Genomic DNA, 12,162 nt, shown 5'->3' with positions numbered 1-12,162 from the left:
GTCAGTCCTCTCAGAGTGGGTCTGACTTAAGATACATTTCCATTCAAGTGATTTTTAAGAAAATTGCATTAGGACTTAATAATGTTTGTCATAGGTAATGGAAACAGAAATTGGCAGTAAATTTCTATCTTAAAATGTTACAAATGTAGCTTACATTGACATTTGTAAGCACTGAAACAATTTTTGTAAAAAAAAAAAAAAAAAAAGACTTGAATGTTAATATGACCTATGAGGGTAATTCATTCATTCCATCTTAATAATAGAAATCTTGTTATGAGATATTTGTACATTTGGATCACAGCAGTAGGGAGATAGCCTGTGAGCAGGGGGTCCCAACTATGCAGCTAGCTGCTCTGGGTTAGATGCAGGGTTGTCAGCATGGTTGCTTGATAGAGCCTTGGCTTCTTTCTCCTCATCGACTTTGACCAGAAATTGCCAGTACTTTATTGTCAAGATAGTTACATTGGAATACATTAATGCAGATAAATTTAAAAAGGACAATGAATTGTTATTATAATTCTACATATGGCAGGCTGTGTGGATGGCAGAATGAGTTACCTTATATTTTAGAGTGAATTCATTCATAAATTGCATTCACTTTTTGCTGAATGAAATTCTCATCATGAGCTGTGGGTCAGTGGCCTTGTGAACTCCCCATGAACACTTTACTTTGAGTCATCACTTTTCAAGTGGAAAGGCTACCATGTTAGAAGTGAGGGTATATTAAAATACCACATTGTAATGCAATATTATAAGAATTTGTGAATTCCTAATGTTTACGTACTACATGTGTTGGCTAGGATGCAGAAATGGAACCTGAAACCAGACTTGAAGAGGTGACCTGGAGAGTATAAGCAGTCTGCTGTGATTAATATGAAAGTTTGAGGATGGCTTCATCCTATTGTCAAGTGAGAACTCTACACCCCTGTTCACTGATCACTTTCTTTGACTGATATACTGATTTCTGATCTTCTTTTGCACAACCCTTTGGTGCTATGCCTTTTCAAGATAATCCAACTGGCAAGGCTAGAATAAAACAGACGTCACTGGTTTGTCCTGCGGCTGTCAACATGGAAACGTCAAACATAAAAGTATCCGACAGACGCGTTTTTCATTCCCTCTGACGTTCATCTGCCTCTGTTCATATTTTATTTTAGATGCTGCGCTATTAATAAATACTTAATGAGGCACAATTTCGTATCTTTTGTTTATAACCGCAATCTGGCATTGTCTACTTGTGTTTGTCGTGTACCATATAGAATTTAGGCCACCCCATTCACCAACCACACTTCATAGGAAGCAAATATGCTCTACAGTTAATCGTTCCGCCTAAGGCAGGAGCAATAGGCTCAGATGCAGGGAATATACATAATCTTCTCTACAATTGGGTTTGGTTTTTTTTCCAAGAAGCAGTAACTGGGTTTATCAAGTCAGCTCTCTAGTCTGTGTTCTTTACACATAATGTTACACGTGAAGTATTGTGTTTCTGCACGTGAGTGGGAAGTCGGAACATTTTCAACAACCAGACGTCAGAGATCTAAATTAATCCGAATAAAGAGTACGGAGTGGGCTATGCTACATTACGTTTTTTTGTTGTTCTTGGTGGTGTTGCTTGTTTTTGTTTGTTTGTTTTTTGTGTACATGTACATTTTGGACAATAAATATATACTTTGACAAAAGGTGTACAGAAAAAAAAAAGGTTTTACAACGTGGACCGTCACAATTGACGGGGAGGAGGAGCGGACTAACCTCGCCTATTGGGTGGTCATGTATGCTAGTTGAAAGTCCTGTGTGCATGAGTGATGTACCCTTCTCACCAGGATCTGAAGCCTCTGTGGTGCTTCCCCACTTAGGCAACGAAGGTAAAAGTATAGAGGAATGTAGATATGATCAGGTAAAGGGGAAACGCTGCGAGGCAGGACAACGTCGGACAGTCCTGCGTAAACCCTGATGCCTGTGTCGAAAGTGTGCTGCTGCTTTTTCCTCTCCCACCTACTCATGCCACAGTCATTTTGAGGACCTGGCCAGGCTTCTTAGTGAAAACGTGTCAAACTCAATATGGATCTATTTTGCCTTGAAAAGGAACCGACTATCAGAGCGCAGCGAGACCCCAGTATTTTTTGCGATAACAGAGTGTTGAAGAGCCTGTTGACAGTAGAAGACAGATTTTTACCCCAGGGACCTTATTTTGAACGTGTGCAGAAGGATATTAAGCCCTTTATGAGGCGAATAGTTGCTACTTGGATGTTGGAGGTTTGTTGCTTCTGCTCACTTTCCACTGCTCAATTTCCACGTAGATTTTTGGCCAATAGCTACATTTTGCTCGAAGTCAGGCAGCGAAATGGTGCCATGAAAGAGTAGCTAGCTAGCACATTAGTTAGAGACAATTGTAGTGACTGTCCAAATGCATCATTATGCCAGTGTTAGGCTTACATGCTCCTAGAAGGACAACTAATAGTCTATCTAATTGATGTGCTTCTATCAGCGTGTAGGCAAGTTATATATCGTTAGAAATTAGCCCATAGGTTAGCTGTGCACAGTGTATTATGAAAAAAGCTAGCTAGGTTATAGCTTTAGTATTCTCTAGAATGCCTTTTCTTATTCGTGCCAATATTAAAAGTTAGAGAAAGCATTGTAGTATCCTGCACGGATAAATTAGAAATGGATATGAGAATTTTGTCGTTTATAGAGAGAAGGAATGCATTTATTATTTGAAGTTCGTCTACGACCCTAATCGATGGGTACACCGGCGTTCAGTTAGCTAACTCGTGATCAGTTTCATCAAGTAAGCTAAGTGATACATTCTCGAAGTTATTTTCTTCATTCAAATAGCTATTGGGAAGAGGGGAGTTTAAACTTAATTTGCATATAGCATTTATAGATTTCCTTAGTACTTAATCATTTTAAAGATTTTTAAAAACCCAGCCAATTTCAGGTTGCTAACTGCTGCAAACTAGAGCAAACTTGCGATTTCTGGAGTATTGTTAAAACTACATATTTTCTGATATTGTCTGACATTTTCTTTGACATTGTAATGACATTGTAGTGCATATACGATGTAATTTATATACATATAAAGGCTAGCTCAATCTGATAAATTGTATTCAGGTTTTATGTGAACTTTTTTTTACGTGATGAATCACCAAAGCAGCTCTCTGTGTGGGCGTTTGCAGCTTGTGGTCTAATGCGACTTACTCTTTTGAGGCATAAATGAATGAATAATCTTAAATTGATTTTTTTTCTTCTACAAGAAAATTTTGCATGGGCAAGCGGCACACGTAAATTCTATTTAAGTGTTTGTTTGTTTGTTGTTGTTTTTTGTTTGTTTTGAGCAGCCTAGATTGTAGAAGCCTACAGCCTACTAAACGTATAAATTATGAAGTATGCGGTTATAAATTCCTTTTTGACAGCCGTCATTCTCCCTGTTCCAAAGGTTTGTGAAGAAGAGAAGTGCGATCAAGGCGTTTTCCCACTGGCTGTGAACTACCTGGACAGATATCTTGCTGCAGTTCCCACAAAGAAATGCTATTTACAGCTTCTAGGGACTGTTTGTCTGTTCCTGGCATCCAAGATGAAATCATGCCAGCCGTTATCTGCGAAGAAACTGTGTCTTTACACAGACAACTCTATCACAATTCAAGAGTTGCTGGTAAGACTTGCTGCTGAATGCCATAATATGCTGACAGTTTCCTTTCATTAACCTTAAAATGTTAGTGAACTGACTCCACAGAGTCACTCCCATTGTTTTGCATTATTGGCTTGTTTTCACCTGACTTTCTCTGTCTGATGAAATTGTTACATAAATCATTTTGGTCTTGAGTGTGGCAATCCAGACCATTCGCACTGCCATACAGTTCTCTGATATATACAGTTGGCTCACATGATCAGCAAATACAGGCAAAAGCCACACCCATTCTAAGCATGTCCATATTTTTTACTGTCAGTTCCCTCAGTTGCACAGACACTGGGTGGAGTACATTGCTGAAATCAAGATCTTCTGGTTGAAATCTATGTAAAGAGAGAAACGTAAACATGATCCATGTGTGGAGGAATGCATCTACATAAATGCATGCATCCAAAAAGTAATTTAATGAGAAAAAGAGACATGCCTCTCATCCCAAAATGTTGTTTACAAACCTGAAAAGAGAAAAGTGGTTTAGACAGTTGCTGCTTCATGCATTCATACATTGCCACTTGGTCTGAACATCAATTGATTTTTATCAAAGTTTCAGTTGATCTGTGTCTGAGAACTGGCTGCTTCAGGTCTTGTGTAAAGCACAGATAATTAAATGTCATCCAATCAGACTGGGTGCAGATGGGTTATGTAAGTGGATAAGGATCACACTATAATTGATGTCTGAAGATGTCTGTGATGCTGCTCCATTTTTGTGATTGAGCACATTTCTTGAGGTCTAAATATTCTGCATGTTTAACTTTCTTCTAATGCCTGTAGAGCAAATGGCACTACTCAGATATCACTACTCAAATAACACTGCTCAAGGCGCTTTGGCATGTGATCTCTTTAGATTAGAGCAGATCTTTTGGAAGTTGGTTGAAGAAACTGGTGTAATCATCACAATCTTTGCTTTCTGCATTCTGAAGAGCATTCAGGAAGGTTATCCATTCGGTAGCTGGTACTGATCTTCAGAGCTACTGCTGATACTTTATAAAATCCAGTGACCCGGTCAAATCAAAATGTTGATTTAGCTCTAAAAAGATTTTTTGTAGCTTTATGGCTTTGGGCAACAGAGTTCAGATGGTCTTTGGGCAGCAGAGCTAGATGGACTTATGACCCTTATACCAGAAAATACAGAAATGCATAAAACATCAGTCTTGCTGGAAAATATTGTCCTTGCTGAGTTGATGTGATGCATAAGCCTTTGCAATATTGGTAAGGCATCTGGGTGCAGAGCAGTGGTGGAAAAATCAGAGAGGCTTACTCGGTTACCTCTATCATTCAGCCCAATCTGCAAGGTTCTCTCCTCCCCTCAAAGCAGCCTTGTTAACAGCACCTCCTCTGTACGACTCCTTCCTTTTTGGTTTAACAAACAACATTTTCACTTCTTAATGCGAAGGAACTCACACGTGTCCCACAGGGCTGACCAGAAGGCTTCTGAGCTGTCTGGATTCACTCGCCCACGACTGTGAGGTCATAGGCATTGTCACGGGAAACATTTAACATCTTTGGAATGAAAGGTTAGACAGACTGCCAGCGGTGATTGGTGCCATGAACGAGTGGTAGGGATATATGATAAATATCTGGTGAGACATAGTTTTATGTGTGAGGAAGAGTACAGAAAAAATAGAGAAGCTAAAAGGTTAGCGCCTTTGAGTGGGAGTTGTCAGGTGAGTTATATTGGCACCTGCACTGCTTTTGGGTTTTTTCACCTAATCAGTGATGGGTCAGAAGTAAGGCATAGTGGAAAGGAAAAAAAATCAATTCATGCATCCATATGTCAGCACTGCAGGCTGGTGTAGGTGGTAGTGGTGGTGGCTCACACTGGAGCATCACGTTGACTGTTTTGAATTTTTGATTGCCAGAGGATATCTTCCTGGCAGAAGTATATAAGTCTGTGATTGGATTTTTTTTCAGTAGCATATTTCTCATGGTGTGAAGACAACAATTTTACAATTTCCTGTATACTGTGTATATGGTGTGACAAAGTAGGCCACCAAATTCATGTTTGAAAATGTGTTTAGCAACCTCCAAAGCTAGGATGATCAAACACCAAAATGAAGATGTATAACTATTATGCAAACTCATCATGTTGGCAACAGCAGTTGGTGGAAATATTTAGCAACATAAAAAGGAAGGAAAGTGTCATGTAACTTGGTGAACAGGGTTCGATCTCCTGATGGTGTTTTATACCTTCAGATGTCCTTAGTGCTGTATAATTACAGAAAAGTCAACAAAAGCAGCAGTTTCTAGTTCTCTTGCTTCTGCTTTTATTTCTCAACTTTTGAATTGGCTCTGCAAATCCAGTGTCACGCTAGGGTACCATCGAGTACCTGGTAACGATAGCTGGAACTTTGATATTACTGCACACATTTTGTCACCACAAGGGTGTTCTCCCACACTGAATGAAAAATTCTAAAGGTAGATTGAGAAGAAGCTGTCAGTTGTACGCCAAGCATAGAGGGGCTTTCATGTAGTTGTCACTTCAAAGAGAGGGCTTGGCCCCACTTGGCTGACTGCCGCTATTGCACTGCTTGAATGTGATTGCATTGTTTTGTGTACTCTGTGCCTTCATTCAGATAGCGTAACAGTAGTATTAAGCAAAACTTCCATCCCTACTCAGACTTGGCTGTTTCTCACTGTTCAACCCTCCATTGCCATGAACCGAAGTAGAGAAGACAGAGAGCATTGACTGAGTCCCTTCCCAACATTTTTGTCGGATTGTCTATATCTGAAAAGTATGTTTAGTGTAAAAGAGACATTTTGTTCCACCTGGAGTTTCTCTTGTACATCATGTCGCCAAAAATCATTTACAGTGCATTGAAACACAGCAGGGACACCTTGGCACGTTGCGTAGAATTCTGATGGAACTTATACTGACTTGTTTGCCCTCTGCCAGCTGTTAATAACCCCAGTGTTTGGTGGTGGGGGGCGCCAGGTCAGGGTTTAACAGTGACTGGGATTTGAGTGTCCTTGCCTGTGGTCACTAGCATTTCTTCACTTTAGACCTTTAGTGTGGGGAGAAAGGGGAAGCTGCCTATGTGGCCCATTCAGTGCCCAAGCCTAGCTTCCTTCCATCTCAGAAACATCTTTCTGCTTTCTCAGAAAACAGCCTACAACCAGCACAGGAAGGAAGTGAACGCGTTCACAGGTTGTTGGGGTGGGGGTGCAGATTTGGTTGGTCAGGAATAAAATGAGGTGATGTGCAAACGTTGATGTCATGGTGACAGTTTCGCTTGCTTTGTGATTTCTTCGTTAGCGATAGCTGTTGAATGGCCGCAGAAAGGACACTCGACAGAAGTTCCATTTCTTTGGTGGGATAGATGCATTGTGGGTAATGCTGTTTTAAGAGCTGATGCCTTTTGTCTCATTTCCATCTCTCTCTTTGCCCTCTCTGTGTGTGTGCTTCTCTTTGCTCTCCATCTCTTTCTGCACAGGACTGGGAGCTGGTGGTGCTGGGAAAATTGAAGTGGAACATGGCAGCTGTCACCCCTTATGACTTCATAGAACATATCCTGTGCAAGCTACCCTTACCTGAGGACAGGGTGCTGCTGATTCGTAAACACGCACAAACGTTTGTCGTCCTTTGTGCTACTGGTACGTGGGTTTTGAATGATGCAGTCACTATAAAAGTCATCTGCTCCTGGAATGCCATTGATGGAGGTTTATACATCATACCTTCAATCCAAGCTTTCGCTCAGCCTTCTTTCTCTTACTCTCATGTATTTATGCTCCACAATGAAGATGATCACACTGTGAAGTACAGTGTCAGCAGCTACTCTGTAGTTTGAGGTGATGAATTAGAGTATCCATTTGCATCTTCATGCTACTAGTATATTCTTATATAGTGTTTAGTGTGAAGTCTTGAAAATTAGCTTTGTACTTAATCTGGCTACACAATACTTTATATTGTGCAGATCTTCAGTGTGCATAGTGTCTTTGAAGCAAGTGGCAAAGACTCCAAGGACTAATTTGCTCTCTTCTGTTTTGCTGGGAATATTTTCTCCCTCTGGGTGTGTTCTTGAAAGCCCACGTCCGTACACAGAGCCCACGAACCAGGCGCGAGGCGGCAGCAGCAAAGAGCCCGCAGCCGCAATCGGGAGTGAGTGTGAGCACTTGAGCTTTTCTCCCTGGTGTTTGGAGACGGTGTTCTCATGGCTCGGGAGCTGGCCCCCGCAGCGCAGCTGGCTCATGTTTACGTCAGCCCATCCGGCGCGTCCTTCACTGCCTCTAAAAAGGAAGCGCGGCTGTCCCAGTGAGGGGAACCACTGAAGTAATCCGGGGCGGAGCTATTTCCTCTCCCGGGCCCATCCAGGGACCGAGATTGCGAGTTCCATTACCTGGATTTTACACTTCATTTATGGCATCTTTTGTTTGCACGGCACCAGTGGATAAGAAGTGACAACCATATCCAGACAAGGGGAACAGAATTGGATTGAGATTAAGCTTTGTAGTGTGACTGCATTGTCAGCTATGGTTTGAGCAAGAACTGAGACAAGGATTTAGAATTTAGATCCTACGGTGGCAACGGTTTGCAGAATGTGTCCTTTTAAGAGTTCCCGTCTGGATCTGGTTGAGGCCAATGACTTGCAGAGGGGAGTAGTTCCTGGAAACTCCGAAGCCTTCCAGGAACATAAGAGGGTGGAGGAGGAGGTGAGGGAAAGAGGACGAAGGCTCTGCTCTGTTTTTCTAATCACAGCTGTGGCTCAAGCTGAATTAAGGCAGCAATGGTGGAATGTAGAACTCCCACCCAAAGCACACGAGTGTTCGAAAGTCAGGTTGATGTTCTTAGCTCTTGGGTTGAATTCAGCCCAGATGTGAGGGATGAAAAAATACAGGGGAAAAATATCCAGTGTTCTTTAAGATCTGTTCCTCCCCTCCGCCTTCACAAAGCCTGCTTGCTATTAGCCCAGACTGTCTGCATAGAGCGTCGCTGCTTCACAGGTGAGAGATGTTCCCACGTCATCTCTTCTTGGTTCTCCCACGTGCAGATCACAACTTTGCGATGTTCCCCCCCTCGATGATCGCTACAGCGAGCATCTGCGCAGCCGCGTGTGGACTCCAGCTGGACCGGGTGGAGGACAACGTCTGCAGGCATGGCCTGACTGAGCTTTTGGCCAAAATCACCCACATCGAAGTGGTGAGTGCTACACAATGTCTCCGTCAGCAGGTGCGCTGTCGCCACCATCATGTGACTGGTTTTCTACATGCAGGTTAAATCTAAAAGCTAAGAACATAGTCCTAGATTAGAGTTTAGTCTGTCTTGATTTGTCATATAGCTGAGTAGGTTGTTCAGTCCAGAAAATGTCCATTATAAAGCACTAGGCTTGGCTTATTTGCTTGATCTGATACTACTATCCAAACAATCAGTCCTGACCAGTTCTTAGTGTTTCCACTCCAAAAAAATCATAATGTTTGGATCACTGTGAAAAAACAACCCTGGTGTTTGTGCCTTTGGAGAATGCTGGTGTTTCCACTAGTTTTATATTGAACCTATTTATGTTCCATGAATAGAGTCTGTATGGTTTGGCTGTGGTTGCAGTCCGCTACAAAGTGTTTGGGGGGTGGCTGTGTGTCAGATGTTGTGTTTGGGATAATGGGGGGGGTGGTTTCACAATTTGGACTATGTCTGTCGTTGTTCATTTTTGTGTGTGTGTGATGGAAGAATGTGTGCTGTGAGTCACATTCTTGTGGCAAGACAAAGGCCTCTCCTTCTGATGACTATGGGTTATAGCTCACCACTCCTCATACACACACATGCACACAAGAATGTTAAGATGCATAGCTAGCCAAGGAGGAAAGTAGAGGCACATGCGTGCGCACACGCACACACACACATGCGCACACACACACTCATACTTAGTTCTCATCTTTTCCATGTTGTATTCCCTTAAAAAGAAACAAGACCTTTTTCCTTTAGCTTTGGAAAGAATAACCATTTTGCCGAAGGGCCAGTCCAGACCAATGTCGCCACTAACGACTATCAGCCAACAACCTGCTGAAGCCTTCCATCAATGCCGATTATTTGGGGTTTTTTGTTACGTTGGAGATTGGGCCAGGACACGGCCTTTAAAGCAAGCACAATGTTATCCAAGAGAGAGCGAGAGAGGGAGTAAGTTGCATAGGGAGCCCCACTTCAGATTGTTTTTCCAGACCTCCACACAAAGAAAAGGACAAATAGCAAGACATAGACTTGTTGTTAAGTGTATTATTTGATAAGAATAATTCTGAATATTCATTTCAGACTTCTTCAGTTTCTTCTTAAAGCACACTAATGGTCTGCGTGTGTTCATATGTATCTTAAAATGTCGTTCTCTCTCTCTCGCGCTCTCTCTCTCTCTCTCTCTGTATGATTTTGTTTTAGGACTGCTTGAAGTCATGTCAGGAGAAGATTGAGCAGTTGCTGGCCAGCAGCCTCAGAGAAAGTCAGCAGCACAAACATAAGGAGGGTGGGGCAATTTGCAAGGAAGCGGAGTCTCAGAGCCAGTCATGCACACCTACAGATGTTCGTGACATCAACTTATGATGTTACTTTGACCCCAGAACTACCACAATTCCTCAAGCTGAAATTTTTATATTTATATTTTATTATATTGCATAGCCTGTGAAAAGATACAGAGCAACAAAACATAACATATATATAAAATGCACAGCCGAAATTTCAAACAGTAATGAATCTTTACAAAAAAAAAACAAAAAAAACAAAACAAAGCAGGTAATGCCTCAGGCTCACATATATGTTAACATAGTTGAATCTTGAAATTCTAGGTTCAAGATCAATTCATATATTACTAGTTCATGAAGCATACCTATATAGACATATATAACCTATATACAATATATACCAAGCACAGAAAATTATTATTATTATTATTATTATTATTACTATTATTATTATTATTATTATTATTATTATTATTATTAATAATAATAATAATGTTATTATTAAAACTTGCATTAGTATTAAGTGTAATAATATACTTCTCAATGTCACCATGGTTTATTTGTGGCTTTCTAAAGCATTGAGGAGGAATGCATATAGTGCACGCTGGCTGCATTTCATTGGACAATAAAGCTGCTGGCCTCTGCCTGTATTCCTGCTGTGGCTCCGATCAGTAGTGGTGCTTCAGCATAAGGAGCAGTCACCCTGGTCCACCCACACTAACATGTATACCAAGCTTGACTCTGAAAAGACAGCCGTGCTCTGAGAGGCTGTGAATGCAGGACCCTCCAATGTAGAGGGGTGTTCACAGCAGCCTCAGGCAGTCTGCATACATTGCTCAAGAGAATAAAGTAGAATAGAGAAGTGTCGGGGGTGTGAGTGAGAGATTCCATGTTATTCTATGTTAAAAGGTTTGTGCCTTTTTGCAGTTAGGTTAAAGTTTGTTCAGAGGCTTTTACTGTCATAAGGTTGATTTCTGTTGACATTAGACAGGAAATATGTATTGCCTATTATTCTATGTGTTCTGTGAGTGGGATGGAAAGATCTGCTCAAACAGATCTAGCCAGGTGTCAAAGTAGACAAAGAGAACCGAGATGTTGAAGGACTCTGGGATGTACTGAGTGCTTCTGTAAAGTAGAGAGAAAGAGGACAAGAAGTGCATGGAGGAATAAGAAGGAAAGTCTAGGAATGTGAGGTGAAGTTGAAAAACCTAAAGAAGATATAGTCATCTTGAAGGTGAGAGGCTTATGTGTCTTATGTATTAAGTAACCAGGCATCAGAACTGTTGTGCTGTAGCTAACCTACAGAGGTCTGCATGTATAAAAGGAGTTTGTCATGGGTCTTTCAGCTCCACCCAGCTTGTAAGTTAATTATCCATTAATTATTGATTAATTATCTGGGTAAGCACAGGGAAAGTCTGCAGGAGTACTGCCAGCCTTCAGGATCTAAGTCTGAGGCTTGTAGGATTCAGGGTTGGACTAAATGCTTGTCGAAGTGTAAAGAATTCCTCATAACGAAGACCAAACGTGAATGCACTTTTGAAACTTGTTTCCCATTTATACATGATTATTGTGCTGTTCAAGAGGAGGAAGAGAGGTTATTTTTTCTAGTTAATTTTATCCTTTTTTAAGTTATTTTTAAGTCTGGGGCTGGTCTCCCAATATATTAGGTTTATTTGTAGGTTTTCTTGCTAAGTATCAACCAAAAAAAGCTTAAAATGGCCTAGGGGTGGCTAATAGTGTTTACTCATTAGAGGCAATTGAAAAGCTGTTCAGAATTTTTTTGGCAAGGATACACACGCACGTTTAGTTATTGGTTTGTGTTTTTGTTTTAGTTGTGTTGTCATATCCGCATATTATTGTCAGCATTTTGACATTATAGACTTGAAATTTATATGTTTTGCTTCACAACAAAAATATCATATATCAGTACAAATGTAATAAGTGGTGTGTTCTCTTAATCTCTTAATTGCAAAAGTCGAATGTGGTTGTCAGTTAGCCCTGTGTCAGCACACCGTGTATCCCCTGAGATTTTATTGCAAACC

General features: G+C 41.1%; 1 protein-coding gene across 1 annotated transcript; it reads left to right on the top strand.

The window, feature by feature from the left end:
• The first annotated feature begins 1,655 nt into the window (after window positions 1–1,655).
• ccnd2b (cyclin D2, b) lies at window positions 1,656–10,378 on the top strand. Its single transcript, XM_027011084.2, has 5 exons — window positions 1,656–2,253; window positions 3,434–3,649; window positions 7,114–7,273; window positions 8,668–8,816; window positions 10,041–10,378. The coding sequence occupies exons 1-5, from the start codon at window positions 2,059–2,061 to the stop codon at window positions 10,200–10,202; spliced, it is 882 nt and encodes a 293-aa protein (XP_026866885.2). The 5' UTR covers window positions 1,656–2,058; the 3' UTR covers window positions 10,203–10,378.
• Window positions 10,379–12,162: the final 1,784 nt, after the last annotated feature.

The sequence above is a fragment of the Electrophorus electricus genome, chromosome 2 (assembly GCF_013358815.1).
Source record: "Electrophorus electricus isolate fEleEle1 chromosome 2, fEleEle1.pri, whole genome shotgun sequence".
In the NCBI taxonomy this organism is placed as follows: Eukaryota; Metazoa; Chordata; class Actinopteri; order Gymnotiformes; family Gymnotidae; genus Electrophorus; species Electrophorus electricus.
The sequence above is the reverse complement of the archived record's forward strand: the minus strand, read 5'-3'. Positions and strand labels throughout refer to the sequence as shown.